This window comes from Mytilus galloprovincialis, chromosome 8, assembly GCF_965363235.1.
Source record: "Mytilus galloprovincialis chromosome 8, xbMytGall1.hap1.1, whole genome shotgun sequence".
In the NCBI taxonomy this organism is placed as follows: Eukaryota; Metazoa; Mollusca; class Bivalvia; order Mytilida; family Mytilidae; genus Mytilus; species Mytilus galloprovincialis.
Window position 1 is genome coordinate 86561253 of NC_134845.1, and position 22820 is coordinate 86584072.

The 22820-nt window shown below is 32.4% G+C and overlaps 1 protein-coding gene across 1 annotated transcript in view; it reads right to left on the reverse strand.

Moving 5' to 3' along the window:
• Positions 1-7938: 7938 nt before the first annotated feature.
• Positions 7939-22820, reverse strand: part of LOC143042732 (PGAP2-interacting protein-like) — a 36242-nt gene continuing 21360 nt past the window's right edge. Inside the window, exons 10-15 of the mRNA XM_076215175.1 lie at positions 12560-12695; positions 12164-12228; positions 11563-11704; positions 10492-10641; positions 9623-9778; positions 7939-8285 (exon numbers count right to left, since the gene is read on the reverse strand). Coding sequence (XP_076071290.1) covers positions 8204-8285; positions 9623-9778; positions 10492-10641; positions 11563-11704; positions 12164-12228; positions 12560-12695 — 731 coding nt within the window. The 3' untranslated portion in view covers positions 7939-8203. The remainder of the gene's footprint in view (positions 8286-9622; positions 9779-10491; positions 10642-11562; positions 11705-12163; positions 12229-12559; positions 12696-22820) is intronic.

A 22820-nucleotide genomic window follows, 5' to 3' on the forward strand; every position in this document is an offset into this window, starting at 1 on the left:
AAACTAAACCATATTCCAATATAGACTAAAATAATTATCGTTTACTCTCCATCGGATTTAGTTTAAATCGATAAATGTTTTTTAACTTCTAACTTCATGCATGTTTTCTTTTAACTGTTTCGATTCAAGCGTGACTGGTGAGTCTTTTGTTGATAAAACGAGTGTCTGGCGTCAAAGTGTAAGCCTTGTATCTTTGATAAGTTAATTGATAAAACCATGTGGATGTGATTTTATAATAAGTTGTTAAAAAAAGTAAAATTTTCAAGTATTGATATAGTGATCGAACTAACGACCTCTATCACTATAGACGAGAACGCTACCATGACACCTCAGAATATTTCAATGCAACGTTAAGTATCACTAGATCAATATATAGATCTTGATTTGTAAATCCGTATGAAGATCTATGTAGTGCTGATTTTTGTTTTCATAAATAAAACATAGAATGGAAATGTGGAATGTTTCAAAAAGACAACAAACCGACCGAGGAGTGAAAAAAAAACAAAAAAACAAACAAAAACAAACCATCAAATACAAAAAATTCATCAAATTCCACGAAAATTTGACCCTGTTCTTTAAAAAAAAAAAGAAGAGTTTTGTGATTTTACCAATAAAAGCTCATAAAGACTGGGATCCTGGCTCACTGCTTGACATAAGAGGGGGTTTTGCCAGGATGCCAGGCTACAGGTCGTTATTTCAAATCCCATGCTATAAACTTTGCTTTAACATATCCCGAGTTGTGAAATTGCAAAGATTTATCAAATTAAAGGATACTATGGTAGACAGCAATCAACACTGTAATGGCTACAGACAAACACACGAACTATATCATGTTTGTTGAGGGGTTACTTCTGCTTTTCAGGTTCTAGTTGCAATTACATGAAAGTAAGCTAACTTATTTATCATGGAGGTCAAATCAGTGTTACCATAATTGTAAGCATAAAGGCCGTACGGTGACCTATAGTTGTTAATGTCTGTGTCATTTTGGTCTTTTGTGGATAGTTGTCTCATTGGCAATAATACCATATCTTCTTTTTTATATAAAGGTAAAGCATTATCTAAGTATAGCACCAGAGACTTGTACATTCAAATATTAGCAATGGTTGCTTACATAAAAGTTTCTACATCAATATTGTCAAGTATCACCAACATGAGTGGAGTTTTGGTACAATTACAGCCGATTGCATTGAGTGTGTAGCCAAATGTAATATATTTGGTTAGCTTGCTTATTAGCTGAACCGTGAAGTCATTGTTAGGTTAGGTAAACTACCCTACGTTAAGAGTAGACTAGTCCGACAGGTAACCAATCTTTTTGTCTGTTGGACTAGTCTACTTCAAAAGGAGGAGAGTAAACATGACCTAATAATGACTTCACGGCCAAGTTCAGCTAGCAAGCAAGCTAACCAAAGATATTACCTTTGCCTACACACTCAATGGAATCGGCTGTAACTATGTTAAGTTGTCAAAAACTGGTGGCTAATTTGAACTGAATCGACTATATTTTCGTTTTCATTTTTTATAACACAATTTTAAGAAATCACATTACATGAAACTCGATCGTCTGAAAGAATTTTCCAAACCAAAGTATAGTAATTGATAGGACATATCTACATTTTTTTGACAATTTAACATTACTAAAGTACTTAAAACTCCTGCCCTATGGACCATTAACATTTTGTGAAGACACAAAGTGAATAGCAAAACGATCTTTACACAGGTATAATCATACTGTAAACAGAAACAAACTTGACATCATTGAGATTGGAGCCATTTCTGAAAGCTTAGCTGTGAATAATGTGTTGTAAAAAAATGTATCTTTACCATAGGACAACTTCAACTGAAACCCGAGTTTTTGACCTTGACCTTTGACCTAGGACGTTGTACAAACATTATGGCACACCCTCTGGTGTTGGTTAATATACATGTTAATTATAAACTTTTAAATCATAACGGTTCTCAAGATATAGAGTGGACACGATCTTTACCATAGGACATAGAGTTGTCAACTTAAACCAAAGTTTTTGACCTTGACCTTTGACCTATGATTTTGTACAAACATCATAAGATCTCATAACACACCCTCTGGGGTTGGTTAATATACATGTTAAGTACAAACTTTGAAATCATAACGGTTCTTAAGATATAGAGTGGACACAATTTTACCATAGGACATGTGGTTGTCAACTGAAACCAATTTTTTTTTATCTTGACCTTTGACCTAGAAAGTTGTACAAACATTATGACATACCCTCTGGTGTTGGTTAATATACATGTCAAGTATTAAGTATGAAATCTTAATGTTTCTCTAGATATAGAGCGGATACAATTTGTTACTGACAGACATATGGACAGACTGATCACTATACACCTTATCGCTAATCCCGGCTGACCCGGCCGCTTGAACTTTTGACGCACACAACAATCACATTTCCATTCTGGCGTCAGATATTTTGCTTTATGACGTCAAAATTTAACGGGAACCTGTGTGATTTCCAGTAATGGCGGACAAATAGCGGTAAGGTGTATAGGGTGACCGCTATTCGGCGGGGACCTTTTAAAATAATATATAAAACAAGACCTGGTTATTAAATTTATTAAGAAAATTCATAGAAAATGTTAATTTATAATGTAAACATGTATATAACACATTAAAAGAAATATAAATAATAGATACAGAACTATTTTAAAAACAATAAACAAAATGATATTCTGAAAATATAAGCAAAAGCTCTCTATTTTCATATTCCCTAAACAAGCTGGACACAAAAATAAAACTCCATCTATTCACCATAATGGTTTGAAGAAATTTATTTTATTTTTACTTCAAATTAATTGTAAAAAATACAACTAAATGTTAAGCAAACATAAATCAATCAATTGTAAGTATCCAATTATACTTTTTTTTGTATTTTTCAAGATTGAAGACTCCTAAATGTGATACTAAGGACAAAAACAACCAGATGCTCTGCAGGGTGCAGCTTTGTACGACCGCAGAGCTCCTAACTGTGATACTAAGGACAAAAACAACCAGATGCTCTGGGTGCGCAGCTTTATACGACCGCAGAGCTCCTAACTGTGATACTAAGGACAAAAACAAAAATCCTCTAAATGATTAGAAAAAATAAAATAATTACAAATAACACAATATTTGTTGATTGATTGTTGATAGTTTAACTTCTAGTGGCAAATATGTCATGCATATTTATTGATTGATAATTTGTTGATATATAACACCACTTTCAGAACACTTGGCTTTCTAATAAAAGCAGATTATTTTAAAGGGGAGAAAGCCTGATTTTCCCAGCAGGAGAGAAACACATACCTGTAGGAATACTGGCAAATCCATATTGTGTAGTGTGTAGGTAAAAGTAATATCTTTGGTTAGCTTGTATGCTAGCTGAAACATTATAGGTTTTGTAAACTACCCTCATTTAAGTGTAGACTAGTTCTACAGATAACCAATCTATCTGTCTGTAGGACTAGACTCCTCTGAAAGGAGGGTAGTAGTATACCTAACCTAATAATGACTTTTCAGTTCAGCGAACAAGCATGCTAACCAAAAATTCTACCTTTACCTACAAACTCAATGCATTCTGCTGTAAGCACTTTCTCTCTGTAAACTTGACTTTTTCAAAGACATTGAGAGCATATTTATTTTTCATGAATAACTCCCTTATAAAAAGATTCAAGGAGAAAATTTTCAAAAAAAAAATCTTTAGTCACGTTTGTTAAACCTAGTTACAAATGTATTATGAAAAGAAATAAATTGCAAAAATTCAGATTGTACCAATTTATACATTTTGTAGAAGTTTATGACATAAGGGTGCATTTATATTAAAAAAAACCCAAACTATTTCTGAGATTTTGACCTTCTTTTAAAAGTCTTTTAGTAATGTTCAAGCTAAATACCACCTGCATTGACCGACCTGAATATTGCTAGAGCTTGGTTTATTCAGTCTAGCAGTCCCTAGGTAATATATTTTGGTAAGAAATAAAAATTACATTAAAGCAGAATACATTGAGTGTGTAGGTAAAGGTAATATTTTTGGTTAGCTGGCTTGCTAGCTGAAAAGTTATAGGTTTTGTAAACTACCCTCCTTTAGGAGAAGACTAGTCGGACTGACAACCAATCTATCTGCTGTAGGACTAGACTACTCTGAAAGGAGGGTAGTATACATAACCTAATAATAACTTCACAGTTCAGTTTACAAGCAAGCTAACCAAAGATATTATCTTTAACTACACACTCAATGCAATCTGCTGTAAATGATAAATTTTACTATCTTTGGCATCATCCTTTTTGGTTATACCACTAGACTTAGTGTATTTATATAAACACTTCATCATTATATTAATAACGATTTTAAAATGCTGGATATCAATCCTGGAGATTTTAAATACATGTATTTAACTGTTGCACCACATCACTGTACAATGATCAACTATTAACTCATTTCATTTACCACTTTTTGTGAGATAAGTTACGCAAAAACGAGTTACATAGACTTTTTATCTATATAAACTTTATGAGGGTTAATAATGAGATTCAGGCAAAACAATAATAAATTCTTGTAACTAAATTATCAACTAGTGGAATTATCTACAACAAAAAACACAATGTCAGATACATTTTAGATGAAAAACAAGAATGTGTCCACAGTACACGGATGCCCCACTCACACTATCATTTTCTATGTTTAAAGGACTGTGAAATTGGAATAAATTCTCTAATTTGGCATTAAAATTAGAATGATCTTATCAAAGGGAACATGTATACTAAGTTTCAAGTTGATTGGACTTCTACTTTATCAAAAACTACCTTGACCAAAAACTTTAACCTGAAATTTGCACTGTCATTTTCTATGTTCAGTGAACCGTAAAATTGGGGTCAAAACTCTAATTTGGCATTTAAATTAGAAAGATCATATCATAGGGCACATGTATACTAAGTTTCAAGTTGATTGGACTTCAACTTCATCAAAAACTACCTTGACCAAAAACTTTAACCTGAAGCCAAAAACTTTAACCTGAAATTTGCACTATCATTTTCTATGTTCAGTGAACCGTAAAATTGGGGACAAAACTCTAATTTGGCATTTAAATTAGAAAGATCATATCATAGGGCACATGTATACTAAGTTTCAAGTTGATTGGACTTCAACTTCATCAAAAACTACCTTGACCAAAAACTTTAACCTGAAATTTGCACTATCATTTTCTATGTTCAGTGAACCGTAAAATTGGGGTCAAAACTCTAATTTGGCATTTAAATTAGAAAGATCATATCATAGGGCACATGTATACTAAGTTTCAAGTTGATTGGACTTCAACTTCATCAAAAACTACCTTGACCAAAAACTTTAACCTGAAGCCAAAAACTTTAACCTGAAATTTGCACTATCATTTTCTATGTTCAGTGAACCGTAAAATTGGGGTCAAAACTCTAATTTGGCATTTAAATTAGAAAGATCATATCATAGGGCACATGTATACTAAGTTTCAAGTTGATTGGACTTCAACTTCATCAAAAACTACCTTGACCAAAAACTTTAACCTGAAGCCAAAAACTTTAACCTGAAATTTGCACTATCATTTTCTATCAGTGAACCGTAAAATTGGGGTCAAAACTCTAATTTGGCATTTAAATTAGAAAGATCATATCATAGGGCACATGTATACTAAGTTTCAAGTTGATTGGACTTCAACTTCATCAAAAACAACCTTGACCAAAAACTTTAACCTGAAGCGGGACAGACGGACGAACGAACGGACGAACGAACGGACGAACGGACGCACAGACCAGAAAACATAATGCCCATAAATGGGGCATAAAAATCCAATATCATTCTAGACGACCAAAATTTATTTTGCTTATATATGTAATCTAGTTATAGAGGACTTAACAGTATGGAACTTATACATTGCTGACTAAAAATTGTACTTTCACAGTCTTGCATGAAGATCTCTTAATTATATACTGGAACTAAAAATCTATAGTTAAACCTTATTTTCCAATTAGACTTTAATAATATACACCTACAATGTTTGATTATATTTTTTCATATTAAGTTGTATCTTATAAGATTCCTCATGTACTATTATTTGTAACCTCAATTTTCAAAATAAGTTTATTGATTTTACTGATTTTTATTTTCAAAACCAAACCTTATTTCTAGAGATAATTAAGTGTCAATTCTTAGCAGAAAAATGTTTGGAAAACAAATGGACCAGAATACATAATGGTCTGTAGATAAATAAAAGCATGAATGACAAACAACAGTAAAACATTTTGTGGCAAGATCTAGTGTTACTATATGATACAAGTAAAATCTTTTAAAAAATATTATTTATGAAAATTGGACCCGAGATTCATACGATTACTGTAAATTCAAATTTAATTATTGCATGCATTTATTATTGCAAATTTTGTCATTTAAGACAAAAATGTTATTTTAATTTTTGCGATATTGAGAAAGATTCTGTTTAGTGTAAAAAATTATTTAAATTGCGAGTTAAAATTATTTGAATCATAACCGTCACATTTTTTCGCAATACTAAAAACATCGCAATAATTTCTGAATTTACAGTACTTATTATAGTGTAACTAGTTTATTGTATAAACATTAATACAAAGTACCTGCTAGTAAATTCAAGGCATTGAATTGCAGATTCACTTAGTCTGAAACAAGAATGTGTCCAAAGTACACGGATGCCCCACTCAATCATTTTCCATGTTCCATGGACCGTGAAATAGGGTAAAAATCTAATTTGGCATTAAAATTAGAAAGATCATATCATAGGGCACATGTATACTAAGTTTCAAGTTGATTGGACTTCAACTTCATCAAAAACTACCTTGACCAAAAACTTTAACCTGAAGCCAAAAACTTTAACCTGAAATTTGCACTATCATTTTCTATGTTCAGTGAACCGTAAAATTGGGGTCAAAACTCTAATTTGGCATTTAAATTAGAAAGATCATATCATAGGGCACATGTATACTAAGTTTCAAGTTGATTGGACTTCAACTTCATCAAAAACTACCTTGACCAAAAACTTTAACCTGAAGCCAAAAACTTTAACCTGAAATTTGCACTATCATTTTCTATGTTCAGTGAACCGTAAAATTGGGGTCAAAACTCTAATTTGGCATTTAAATTAGAAAGATCATATCATAGGGCACATGTATACTAAGTTTCAAGTTGATTGGACTTCAACTTCATCAAAAACTACCTTGACCAAAAACTTTAACCTGAAGCCAAAAACTTTAACCTGAAATTTGCACTATCATTTTCTATGTTCAGTGAACCGTAAAATTGGGGTCAAAACTCTAATTTGGCATTTAAATTAGAAAGATCATATCATAGGGCACATGTATACTAAGTTTCAAGTTGATTGGACTTCAACTTCATCAAAAACTACCTTGACCAAAAACTTTAACCTGAAGCGGGACAGACGGACGAACGAATGAACGAACGAACAGACGGACGAACGGACGCACAGACCAGAAAACATAATGCCCCTCTACTATCGTAGGTGGGGCATAAAAATGTTAATTCTTGGCAATGAAAATTGCTGATATATGTATCATGTATTTATTAAATGGAACAGAATGGGTTTCCAGCTATTTATCTAGTATCAAAATAATATTGTCACAATATCCATGTGGTGATTGAAGTTATTTTGATTTGGTTTAGAAGAGAAAAAAGACTTAAAGAGTAACAGATAACCTTATACCAGACAAACTGCAGGACATTTCTTGTGAATGACTACAGATATGTAAAGTACTTTTTAGAAAAAAAAAGTACTTTTAAACAAAGATTTTTTTGTTTTGTTAGTGACAAAAAAAATTTACATAAAAAAAACCCAACAACATGGTTTAGTATCAAAAATTAAATCCAACCCCAAAATAACAAAATGGTTTAGTGGAATGTTAATGTAAATAAATAATTCATTCTCTGCAAAAAAAATGAAAATAATGGATTTATGCATTTCTTTGGTATAGAGGTTTTAAATAAATGCTTACTCCTAGAACAATTGGTATCTCCTTTCCTATGTTACATGTAAAATGAAGGAGTCAGGACTTAAATGTTAAATATCTACAAGACTAGTATCAAGATTGATTGATGGCAGTTTAATGCCACTTCATCATAAGGAGGGCTAGATTGCAGCTAGAGTATAGAGCAGACACATAAAAGAAGAATTATGGCAAGAAATATTTTGGTGTATCCATATGAAATCCATGTGTTTTCAAATTTCTATGTCCTGATTTGAACTTTCCAAATCTGAAATAGAAAATACAGAATATAGGAACATATCTAACATACCGATGGAGATGTTACCCTCATTTTGAACTCTTTTTTTGATTATTCAAATACTGTATAGCAAAACGAGAAAATAATCAAAGGTGAAAAATTATAGGCCTAAGAACTGAATATGTATGAAGAGATCATCTAGTAGGTCTGAGATTAAAAACAAAGAAGGTAGTATAAACTATAAAGTGTATATATTCTTTCTCTAATTCTTTGTCAATTCATCCCTTTCCTTTCTGCACCCATTGTATAAAAAAATTTAATCAACGGCATATTATAACGGCATGAAAAAAGGCAACCACGCCTGATGATGTCACATAGAAAGAACACATCTTTTTGCAGATCAGTCGCCAAGAAGCAATAAGTTTGCCTGCGTATTGTTTCAAAATCATTAGAGAAACAAATTCTACCATCAAAATTCATGAAATCAATATTTATCCACTCTCGACAGTTAAATTTCATAGGCCCCCCCTTTCGTGGGAAAAATTTGGTTGATTATATAGGGAATCACTGAAGCATGACTGGAGAGGGCCCCCCCTTAGGTCAGTCAGCGGGCCCCCCCTTAGGAAAAGTTCTGGATCCGCCACTGAATTTTAAATATTTAACTGTCTCGAGTGGATAAATATCGTTTTACACAAGATTTGGTGGTAGAATCTATATTGAAACAATCAACATTTACATATAAACAGGCTATTATTTGAACTTGGAATTATTTTTAATTATGGAATTTGCTTGATTTCTTGTTATTGAAATTTTTAATAAATTCCATGTTTATTCTGTACTAAAATGTTCTGTGCTGCGCACAACACTTTCTATTACAAAAAAAATAGTATATTTTCAATAGAATGTACTGTGCCGCGCACAACACTATCTAACCAAAATACATTGTATGAAAAGAGTTATTAACCGTTCAAAAGATCATAATACCAAATAAACATTGAATTTATTAAAAATTTTAAATACAAGAAATTATGCAAATTCCATAATTAAAAATAATTCCAAGTTCAAATAATAGCCTGTTTATATTAGATATGATCAAAACCTGAATAAATATTTAACAAGAAAAATGTGTCAAGAAAATTTGTCATTTTATGATTTTGTTAACCAATGGACTTTTTTTTCCTCTCTTTTATCTTATTATCCAAGAAAATGATAAATAGTAAAATAAAGAGATTTTTTAAAATCATGAGTGAGCTGTAATTTATCTTACATTTTATAGTAACAGATCTTTTATTTTTCTTTATTTATCAAGTTTATACTACATACATGCATTTTAATTCTGTCGGGACTGTAACTTACAAATTACTTACTTATGATTAAAATGAACTTCTTTATTCACTCTTGAAGAATCAGTTATAACTCTTGTATTGTCTTTATAATTTTTGGGATCTTCAGGAATTTCAAATTTGGCCATCTGTATTTCTGTATCACTTAATCCTGCATGTGTAATTCTAGCATACCCAAGTCTAAAAATAGATTTACTAAAAATTGATAACTTATTGTCCAGTGGCAAATGTCATATAAATTTTCAGTGCCATATTTTAAAATATTCACTTTAAAAACTATTATGAGGTGTATTTTGTGCACCATCTAGCTAACAAGGATACAAGGCAAAATAAAATAATATATTTCCTGTTACATGTATTACAACCTTGAAAAAATTTGGAAGGGCAGTAGGTATTTTTTTTATTTTACATTTTTCTTTACATTGAGTCTATGAAAGAGAAATTCTGACTTTTAACAGTGCTTATTGAAAAATTATCATAAAAACTTTAAGGTAGCCTTTTTCTAAGCTTAAAATATAGGGTAGGAAGTGAAATGGAAAACACATATATATTTTTTTTTGCCTTACAGAAAAGAAGTCATGCTACTCAACACTGCAGTATTCCAATGCTGTGTCCGACATTTTCCTGTTATACTCTTAAATGCTGTGTGCTAAGTAGATAGTTGTATGATTGTATCTCAAATAAAATTAGTAGAGGGAAGTAGAGTTTGTTGTATGGAGTTTAGCACTGATGATAGCCAAAATACTACCATTTAATAGTTTACAAACCCAAGATGTGTTTTGCTAAAAAGAGAAAATATATGTGGATTCTTAAAATTGTGACAATGATCCTAAAGATATTCATAATTCCCGATTTTAAGAATGGTTAAGGCATTGCTTAAAATGTAAACCAACCTTTTTAAACCCCTATACATTATATATTCACACCATCTATCATAATCTGTTTCATCTATGTCCTTGACATTACCAGCCTTGATTAAATCATTGTATTCAGGACTGTGTGGAGCTGACGTCACATACCCAAGGAAAATTACAGGGTTCTCACTGAAATTATTATGTAAATATTAAATCATTGTATTCAGGGCTGTGTGCAGCTGACGTCACATACCCAAGGAAAATTACAGGGTTCTCACTGAAATAATTATGTAAATATTAAATCATTGTATTCATGGCTGTGTGGAGCTGACGTCACATACCCAAGGAAAATTACAGGGTTCTCACTGAAATTATTATGTAAATATTAAATCATTGTATTCAGGGCTGTGTGGAGCGGACGTCACGTACCCAAGGAAAATTTCAGGGTTCTCACTGAAATTATTATGTAAATATTAAATCATTGTTTTCAGGACTGTGTGGAGCTGACGTCACATACCCAAGGAAAATTACAGGGTTCTCACTGAAATAATTATGTAAATATTAAATCATTGTATTCAGGGCTGTGTGGAGCGAACGTCACGTACCCAAGGAAAATTACAGGGTTCTCACTGAAATAATTATGTAAATATTAAATCATTGTATTCAGGACTGTGTGGAGCGGACGTCACATATCCCAGGAATATTACAGGGTTCTCACTGAAATAATTATGTAAATATTAAGGTTTGTTTGATTGATAGACTTGGGACAGGCACATACATAAATAATGTGGCGGGGTTAAACATGTTAGCAGGATCCCAACCCTCCCCCTAACCTGGGACTTTGGTATAACAGTACAACATAAGAACGAACTATAAAAATCAGTCGAAAAAGGCTTAACTCATCAGATGGACAAAAATACAAGTGGACGTGGCCGGGTACTTATACATATATTGTTTGTTTGTCTTTTTCATTTTTAGCCATGGCTTTGTCAGTTTGTTTTAGATTTATGAGTTTGAATGTCCCTTTGGTATCTTTCGTCCCTATTTTATTCATTAGTCTATTAAACATGATAAAAGGGATATTCTGATGAAGATTACTGTATATCATACCATACTGTAAGTTCCTTTGCCAGGAACTTGGCCTGAAGTTTTCTGTCTAATCTGTCTCTATGGTTACCCATATGTGTGACAACAAAGTCCACCAGATTACCACTGATGTTTACTGTAGCTGTTATAGCTGGTGCCAATTCTCCTGAAATTTAATTTGAAATCAAAAGCTGATTAAAAATGATAAAATAAACTATTGGCTATACTTTTAGAGGACAGGAGTTTTGGTTTACTAAAGAAAAGACATTTGCTGGAGCAGCTCATGTTCAGATAACTGTAAGTGAAAATCTGCTTGAGAATCAGACAGTGGTGAAGTCTTAGATGTTTGATGGTGCACAAATATAAAATCCCTTATTTTCCTGTCTTGGATTTCAAGAAATGCACTAGAAATTAACAATTAAGGGGAGTTAACTCCATAATTTGCTACAGTATCATTACAAGGAACAGATGTGTAGAGGTTTCTCATGCTGGTTAGTTCTACCAGATTTTTTCTATTATGTTTTGAAATTGAAATTTTTACCTTGTTCTAGTTTTTAATGTAAGGTCAGAAGAGCGGAAGTTTAAATTCATAGATAGCAAACATTTGCAAGAATTATATACTTACCATGTGGTGAAGGCAAAAGATGGTGAGTTGATTTCACTATTGGGTATTTAGACAGAAGTAGGTTTCTGAAATTTAAAATTATATGTGATTAAGAAAAGTATTATATTCTTGAAAAAATAATCCTTTATTAAGAACACATAGAACATTAAATGGAATTCTATTGTACTGAATGATTTAGTGTCTCCAAAAACTAGTAAAATGAATACATCTAATAGAGTTCATCAGATAACTGATCTTGTAAGGCTATAAATTCTTTCACTTAAATATCCTTCCTTATCCATTTGTTGTCCCTTCGAATGAATAATTCTAAAAAGTTGTTTTGAAAAATAGTTTTTTGAAATCTCCTTTTGACAGAAAGGTCATGTAAAGAAAGAAAGACAAAAAAGTCAAACTTACCCCCATGTATGATCCTTTGTTGCAGGTCCAAAGTCCACATACATTCCTAACTTCTCACCAAACCACATACCAAGATCATTGTTTCCCAGGAAAGGTTTGGAGGCATCACTCTCTAGTAAGGTTATAACATCAGCTCCTGCAAATACAAGAAACATTGTAAACTGAAGATCTATTTTTGCTTGCATTTTTTATGCCCCATTTATTATGCCCATTTATGGGCATTATGTTTTCTGGTCTGTTCGTCCGTTTGTCCGTCTGTCCTGCCTCAGGTTAAAGTTTTTGGTCGAGGTAGTTTTTGATAAAGTTGAAGTCCAATCAACTTGAAACTTAGTACACATGTTTTTATTGGTGGAGGAAGCCAGAGTACCAGAGAAAACCATCCACCTTGGATAGGAAAAAATACAATCAATTAATATTGTAGTCAAGTGTATCCTCTTGAGAAGAAGGGACTTGATCATAACCATTGGCTAGCAAGGATAGTATCAGATTGATATGCTGGACATTAACAACAAAAGAGAACACAGCTGGCAGTATGAAAATGATGCAGGCAAAACATAATAAAGATGACTTTTATTAATTTGGAGTCAAAACTTTCACTGAAGGAATATTTAAACCAATTACTGAAATATAGTTTTAACCAACCAGGGACTCTTGTCAGAATCTGGATTTTCCATATTTTTCAATTCAAAGGACAAGGTACGATAAGGCCCTTTTTGCACCCTCTCCTCCCCCTAAAATTTTTATTAAATATTTAATATTTTTATCACATTTTTCAACTTTGTGACATAACATAAAATTCATTCAACAGATCAACAATAATGAGAAATATTATATCATATACCATGTATACACTAAGGAAACACCGAAACAAGCTAATCTATCACAATCTATTGACGGAAATTCCACTTGAAATCTATAAATATTTTATTAGCTGAAATGATGATGATGACTTGAAGTATTAAGTGTCAACCTATTAACTTTCTAAACATGATTTATAATTCATGGTTTGAATGTTTACAATCAATAAAACAATGTCACATGTTGTTTAATTGGTTTTTCAATTCTATGGGGATACATTAGAAAATATAATGAGAGTTCTCTCCTCCTGTGATCTTCCTCCGCAGTTTATTAAATTCTAAAGTTTTGATTCTGTGAATGTAACTAAACAAAAGCCATTATAGATTTTTGTTCATTAGAAAGTTAATTATATTATTTTTTCAGCTTACCTCCTATAATTGGAAACTAAATAATTGCATAGTTGCAATAACTGCTATTAAGACATGTTAGAACAAAAATAATTGCATGTTTGCAAAAACTAAATGTTACCTTTTTGTTTTTCGTTCTTTTTTGGTACATAAATAAGGCCATTAATTTTCTCCTTTGAATTGTTTTACATTGTCATTTCGGGGCCTTTTATAGCTGATTTTGCTGTATGGGCTTTGCTTGTTGTTGAAGGCCGTACGGTGACCTATAGTTGTTAATTTGTGTGTCATTTTGGTCTCTTGTGGAGAGTTGTCTCATTTGCAATCATACCACATCTTCTTTTTTTATAAAGTGTAAGTACTGCTATTTAGAACTCACAACATTATGTATAACGTATATTAAATCAATATCTTTTTCAACAGTAAATGGATTATCATTTATTAGTATTTGGTTATTTCAAACATACGATGCTATAAATTTTTATTACACAAAAACTTTTCTTTCCTTTATCGTTAAAACAGGTAATATGTAACTTGAAAAAAGAGTATTTCCTATTTTAAGTGGGAATGAGGGCATAATTTGAAAAAGGTCAACAAGGTACTATATATCACTATATTTTATTGTTAATGATGTAATATAATGCCGTTTTATAAGATTAAAAACTTGTGACATGTTTGAGTTCACATGGATTTTTGTTCTGTTTGTAAAACAGAACCAGGTGCTCCGCAGGGCGCAGCTTTATACGACCGCAGAGGTCGAACCCTGAACAGTTGGGGCAAGTATGGACAAAACATTCAAGTGTGATACAGCTCTGAATTTGGATTGTGATCAAATTTTTGACATTACATGGTTTTTTTTTACACAAAACAAATGTCAAGATTTTACAAATCAATTAAAGATTTCTTCTTCAAACTTTTTAAATCTAAAATTAAATAGTTGACACAGCATAGGTTTCTGACACAGAATGAATGTGGTCTAATGAACTTAAAAGTTTTTTTTTGCCTTTGAGCAATTCACTATGCTGTTGAATATTAATCCTCTCAAAACCAGTTGCTTCGCAGGGCGCAGCATTATACGACCGCAGAGGTTGAACCCTGAACGGTTGGGGCAAGTATGGACACAACATTCAAGCTGGATTCAGCTCTAAATTTGGATTGTGATTAAATAGTTGACACAGCATAGGTTTCTGACACAGAATGAATGTGGTCTAATGAACTTAAACAAAAAATTTTGCCTTTGAGCAATTCACTATGCTGTTGAATATTAATCCTCTCAAAAAAATGTTTGAAGAAATTTTCTTTTTATTTATGAAATCTGAAATGAAAAAAATTGACCCCCCAATTTGTTTTTCACATCCCCCTTTCCCTTATTTCAAAACTGATCTCAATTCAAATTTCTAATGAAGTTTGCAACAATAACTACTCATTTAAATACATCATAAAATATTAAAATGTAAAAAAAGTGCTGAATGGTAAAGATTGTTTTAATCTATCAGTTGGTAGTAAAAGTGAATATACATTGTATATTGTATAAAACAATGATTAAGTTGATTCAACTACTATTCTGGACAAAGAAAGATAACTCCAATTGAAATCCAATTGGAATTTCTTGCTATTGCACAATATTGTGCAATTAGATATTTCTTGCTATTGTGCAATACTGTGCAATTGAAAATATTTGCTATTGCACAATACTGTGCAATTGAAGATTTCTTGCTATTGCTGAATACTGTGCAATTGAAAATTTCTTGCTATTGCACAATACTTAATATAATAATTTTGGATCCTGATTTGGACCAACTTGAAAACTGGGCCCATTATCAAAAATCTAAGTACATGTTTAGATTCAGCATAGCAAAGAGGCCCAAGAATTCAATTTTTGTTATAATCAAACTTAGTTTAATTTTGGACCCTTTGGACTTTAATGTAGACCAATTTTAAAACGGGACCAACAATTAAGAATCTACATACACAGTTAGATTTGGCATATCAAAGAACCCCAATTATTCAATTTTTGATGAAATCAAACAAAGTTTAATTTTGGACCCCGATTTGGACCAACTTGAAAACTGGGCCAATAATCAAAAATCTAAGTACATTTTTAGATTCAGCATATCAAAGAACCCCAAGAAAAATGCTTATTTGGGTCCCTTTTTGGCCCCTAATTCCTTAACTGTTGTGACCTCAACTCCAAAAATCAATCCCAACCTTCCTTTTGTGGTCATAAACCTTGTGTTAAAATTTCATTGATTTCTATTTACTTATACTAAAGTTATTGTGCGAAAACCAAGAATAATGCTTATTTGGGCCCTTTTTTGGCCCTTAATTCCTAAACTGTTGAAACCAAAACTCCCAAAATCAATCCCAACCTTCCTTTTGTGGTCATAAACCTTGTGTCAAAATTTCATAGATTTCTATTCACTTAAACTAAAGTTATAGTGCGAAAACCAAGAAAATGCTTATTTGGGCCCTTTTTGGCCCCTAATTCCTAAAATGTTGGGACCAAAACTCCCAAAATCAATCCCAACCTTCCTTTTGTGGTCGTCAACCTTGTGTTAAAATTTCATTGATTTCTATTCACTTTTACTAAAGTTAGAGTGCGAAAACTAAAAGTATTCGGACGACGACGGCAACGTGATAAAATTAAAATTTTTGCAGTCGTATAAACAAAAAGAAATTTCTCCCATATAAAGTTAACTTATTTGTATAGTGAAAAAAAAAAAAAACCACCTAGAAAAATGGGAAAAGAGACAGCAACCCAACCAAATAGCAAAAAACAACCGAAAACCAACAATGGGTCCGAAACACAAACAAGAAATCCCACACCTGGAAGCTGGCTTAAGATGGCCCCCTAACAAAATTGTGTACTAGTTTAGTGAAAATTTTATAGTTTTTATAGTTTTTAAGGTATTGCAGAAAACATAAAAAAAATTCGGAAAAATCGTCATTAAAAAGTACTGTAAATTCAGAAATTATTGCGAAAAAATGCAACACAGTTATAATTCAAACTTGCATTATAATTTTTTTTATATGATTTAAACGGAGCGTTTCTCAATATTGCAAAAATTAAAACTGCATTTTAGTCTAAAATGACAAAATTAAGATAATATATGCACACAATAATTTCTGAATTTACAGTAATAACTCCAATAAGAATTTGACTGATGAGCTGTATTGATTGATTGATTGTTGGTTGCTTTACGCCGCATTAGAACAACAAGGCTATATCGCGGTGATGAGCTGTATTGACCATGTTATTAAAGTCTTGCTGATATTTTTTGCTTCTTTAAGGTTTCATCTATCTTTTATAGTTTTTTAGATCAAGCAAAAACTTGTATAAAACATCATAAAAGGGCAATAACTCTAAAGGAGTCAACACATGTTTTCTGCTGTGTTGACTTATTCAAATGAGGCTTGTTGATCATTTTTGCTTTAAAGTTTCTCTATATCTATTATAGATTTCAAGATAATAAGCCAAAAAAACACAAAAACAATTAACACTGAGCAATGAACCATGAAAATGAGGTCAAGGTCAAACAAAACCTGTGCGACTGACATATAGATCATAAAATTTTTACATACACCAAATATAGTTGACCTATTGCATATAGTATTAGAAAAAAAAGACCAAAATTCAAAAACTTAACTTTAACCACTGAACCATGAAAATGAGGTCAAGGTCAGATGACACCTGCCAGTTAGACATGTACACCTTACAATCATTCCATACACCAAATATCAATGAATATAGTTGACCTATTGCATACAGTATAAGAAAAACAGACCAAAACAAAAAAGTTAACTATAACCACTGAACCATGAAAATAAGGTCAAGGTCAGATGACGTCTCCCAGTTGGACATGTACACCTTACAGTCCTTCCATACACTGAATATACTAGACCTATTGCTTATAGTATCTGAGATATGGACTTGACCACCAAAACTTAACCTTGTTCACTAATCCATGAAATGAGGTCGAGGTCAATTGAAAACTGTCTGTCGGGCATGAAGACCTTACAAGGTACGCACATACAAAATATAGTTATCCTACTACTTATAATAAGAGAGAATTCAACATTAAAAAAAAATCTTAATTTTTTTTTCAAGTAGTCACTGAACCATGAAAATGAGGTCAAGGACATTGGACACGTGACTGACAAAAACTTCCTAACATGAGGCTTCTATATACAAAGTATGAAGTATCCAGGTCTTCAACCTTCTAAAATATAAAGCTTGTAAGAAGTAAGCTAACACCGCCGCTTTACTTTACCTATGTCAAGCTTTCTGCGACAAAAGTCACAGACTCGACAAAAACGTTCAGCTGATTTTTACAGCATTATCTCCTTGTAGTGTTTTGTACCACCTTAAAAATTAAATATCACTTTCATTTTTCTCATTATCATTGTTGGTGGATTGCTGTCCCTTTGAAGTACATACCCCACATCTCCTTTAATTATTCAAACTTAACATGGAAAGATATGTTAAGATAAATATAGGAATTTCTCTTTCTTATTTATTACTTTATTGAGATTTTATCCTCTTGTTTCAAATGATGTCTCATTGACCATTACACACATGTATTTTATTATTAGTAAAACTTGAAGAAAGAGCTAACAATAGACATGATAAAATTGAGAATGGAAATGGGGAATGTGCCAAAGAGACAACAACCCGACCACAGAAAAAAACAACAGCAGAAGGTCACCAACAGGTCTTCAATGTAGCGAGAAATTCCCACACCCGGAGGCGTCCTTCAAATGGCCCCTAAACAAATATATACTAGTTCAGTGATAATGAACGCCATACTAATTTCCAAATTGTACACAAGAAACTAAAATTAAAATAATACAAGACTAACAAAGGCCAGAGGCTCCTAACTTGAGACAGGCGCAAAAATGCGGCGGGGTTAAACATGTTTATGAGATCTCAACCCTCCCCCTATACCTCTAGCCAATGTAGAAAAGTAAACGCATAACAATACGCACATTAAAATTCAGTTCAAGAGAAGTCCGAGTCTGATGTCAGAAGATGTAACCAAAGAAAATAAACAAAATGACAATAATACATAAATAACAACAGACTACTAGCAGTTAACTGACATGCCAGCTCCAGACTTCAATTAAACTGACTGAAAGATTATGATTTCATCATATGAACATCAGGCACAATCCTTCCCGTTAGGGGTTTAGTATGATAGACTATTTTCATTTTACCGACTGTTGACTACAGAATTATAGTTTTTCCACAGGTTACCTTATCTGTGAAAAGACATCCTGGTACTCAGTTAAGTAGGAGCAACTTAAAGAAGTAAAATCATGCTTACACTCAGTACAATTTTGGGGAAAATTAACTGTTGGATGTTTTCTAATAATACACAACAAAATCATTGGAAAACAATAAAATTTCTCCCAAAATTGCTCCCATTATCTGTTTGATTTTACTTCCTTTTGGTTGCTCTTTTAAAAGTTGACAGAAAACCAGGATGTCCTAACACAAAGTAGTAAAGTTAAACTGTTCAAAATTGATATAATCTGATTCAAAAGTTGGTAATATAAAATTAGTAGTGTTGTCCAATCGTACACTTTTGCCTAACTGGTTACTCGGATAATCGTTCGACCGATTAACCGGTTAACCGGTATAGTTTAAATTGGGGTTTGAAAGCCTTATCAATAGTACCCTACACATAGATATAAGATGTGGTATGAGTGTCAATTTGACAACCTTTCATCCAAATCATAAATTTACGCTTTTAGAATTGAATATTGTCCTTTGGCATTATAAGGTTGTCTTTGAGGATTCCTGGCGAAGTTTGTCTTTTAATAATCAAATACACTGTATCACCAATAGCGTCTGTACCAACTTCAGATTGAAAAATAAAAAAAAACTTCTTGATCTCGTAGAATTGAATATGTCTGAAACCTATTACTCTTTCCTTTTCTCTTGTTGTCTCCGAAAATAATATGGAGTGTTTCAATTTGAAATGATTAATTATAAAAAAGAAGATGAGGTATGATTGTCAATGAGACAATTCTCCACCAGAGACCAAAATGACACAGAAATTTATAACTATAGGTTACCGTACGACCTGTTTCTTTGCTTTGTTTGCTTGTTTCTTTAAGCATGTTACTACTATCGAGTATACATTGAGTACATTCACTTAGCATTTCGTTTAAAGTAAGTCTAAGCATTGCACGACGGAGGTTGCACATTTAGATGTAGGTCTACACAAAATTAGATCAAAAACGAACCAATGAAGTAAATCTTAACATTTAATCGCATTACTGATTTAAAGTTACTGTTAAAAAAACATGTATACTAATTATGTTTCTTTAAGATCCTGCCCCGAGCCGAGAGACAAGTTCTAATTAATTTAATGTTTTTAGGATTAACAATAGCAATCAATATACTGAACAATTGATAATGATCTGTCTAATTAATTACCACGACAATAAAACATAACTATTTAATGATTTCAATACAAATTTATATCAAATCTACCAAAATTGAAAAAAGTCCGGTTAACCGGTTAGCGATTTTGGTATTCGGTATTCGGTCGTTCGACCGGTTAACTGGTTAACCGGTTAACCGTTGACAACACTAAAAATTAGTCTGTTAAAAGCACATTAAATTTATTCAATTAAATATTGGCATTTTTCAACAGGAATTACCAATCATAATTCTACACTATATAATATAGCTTGACTAATAACTAGTCTGTCCAATTTTGAAAAGTTAAAACACACTGTCTCAATTGAAACTTGATTTTGATTGATTTTTGGTGCTTTAACGCCTCTTTTAAGCACTGCTTTTAAGTTATTTCATGACCAGTTTTAATTGGTGAAGGAAGCTGTGGTGCCGGGAGAAAACCATTGACCTTCGATAGGAAAACTTACAATCCTAGTCAATTAAGATTGGAGTCCAGTGCATCCCAAGAGCTGGGTTCAAACTCACAACCTCAGTGTTGACTGGCTAGTGATTACAGTAGTAACTACTTAGACCACTTGGCCACAGAGGCCCCTATTTGTCTTTGATGCTTTGGGGATGTTTGAGTAAATTTATTATGAACTAGACTCAGCCACGAAAATAGAATTTAATGTTCCATAATGATAATACAAAAACATTAAAAAGGTATTCAAAATCAGTAGCCATTGTCTATTGTCTTCATTGGTAAAATTTGAAAAAAAAAGCTGATTAATAAAACAGAAGACTACTACTTTTCCAACAGAGTGTTCTATTATTCTAGTTATTGTTTCAAAATAGTCAATTGCTAAACTCAAACTTCTAAATCAAATTCTTCAATGAAATAAATCAAGACGATTTAACCTCATACTCTCACTAAAACATCCTACTAGTATATTGAATAAATTCCTTATGTAGACAGAACACAAGAAATCATTAGAATCCAGAATATTCCAACTCGTAAAGTTTGGCCTTTGTAGTTTCTGGACTTCTTTTCTCGATAAGAGATCCTATAAATATAGTTCCTGATGAAGACAGTGCGAGGGAACATGATGGACGTATGATTCCCATGTACCGGAGATTGTAGTAGGTTATAATTTGTCCTTGGTTAGTCAGTATATGTAATAAATGATTGTCCACATCAGTAAGAACAATCTTATCTGATGGTGTTGTTAGAATTCCATGAGCTATCAATGGATTACTATCAGTGTTGACATCAGGGTGACCTGTGTAAATCCCTAGAATGTCTCCTCTTGGTGATAAGACTACCACTCTACTTCTGTGATCCCAATCTAACCAATCCACCACACAGATATTACCATTACAAGTGGTGGTTGTGTATTTTGGGAAGCTAAATAGACTTTTGTTATGTCTGGTACTCGTTAGAAATCTTTGCAAAGGAAATAATTGTTTCTTATGTTCATATACCTTCAACTGTTGTCCTTTCAGATCCATTGCAATCACTACACGTCTTCCTGTGGCAGGGAATGGTTCTCCTGGAGACCTAGCTCCTATGATGACTCTGTGATCACTGGTCACATGGATACAGGTTGGGTACAATGGTTTTACATCATACCTAGAATCTGTCATCTGACCTGTCATGGTGTTGATTAATTTGAGTTGACCCTCATGTGTTATAACAAGAATGTCATCTGAATGACCTTTTGCCATTCCATAAATCTGAGTGTTTAGACTTATTATGATTTCAGCTCTATTCTCCCTAAGTTTGACATTTTGTAACTTTGATTTTAAACCATCCACCATCCACATAGAACCATTAGAACATACTGCTATGTAGTGAATATGTCTTAGATCGGTTGTATATTCTTTGGATATTTCAAACTTAATCGGCTGTTTAGGCATAATTTCTACCTTGCCTTTAATATAGTCATCTTCTTTGATGAATTCATGTCCCTTATGATCTTTGGTGATACACTTAAAACAGATAAGTTTTTTACATGTATCACAGTAAAGACAACAAGACTGGTTGCAATGATCTTCACAATTCACATCCTTGAATGCGGTGGTTTTATTGGACTCTTCCTGTTTCCCTATATTTTTAATGTTTATAATTCTATGGTCGTTGGCAATCCTCTGATGAATCCCGTCCTTACACCTGTCACACATCAAAAGATCACATTGAATACATTTCCAGTTTATCTTATTTCCAACTTCACATAGTAGACATCCAACTGGAATTTGAATTGAACTTGCAAACGCCATTTCAAAATTTCAAGATGTCTGACTTTTTTACTGCATTAAGCTTTTCTGTTTCCCTATCACCATGTATCTACTTTAAACTTCCCTTTCTACTTATCTTTTAATTAGGTTAAAAATTTCAATAGCTATTCATATCTTCCTTGCTTATATCTGCATCTGTATCTTTTCCGTTAGCTTATCTCTAGATCAATTTCAGTAGCTATTCAGATCTTCGAATTATCGACCTTGTTTACATCTACATCTACATCTACCGGTACATCTTTTCTGATAGTTTATTTCCCTTGTTTACATCTTTTCAATTAGCTTATCTCCCTTGTTTACATCTACATCTTTTATGTTAGTTTATCTCCCTTGTTTACATCTACATCTTTTCTGTTAG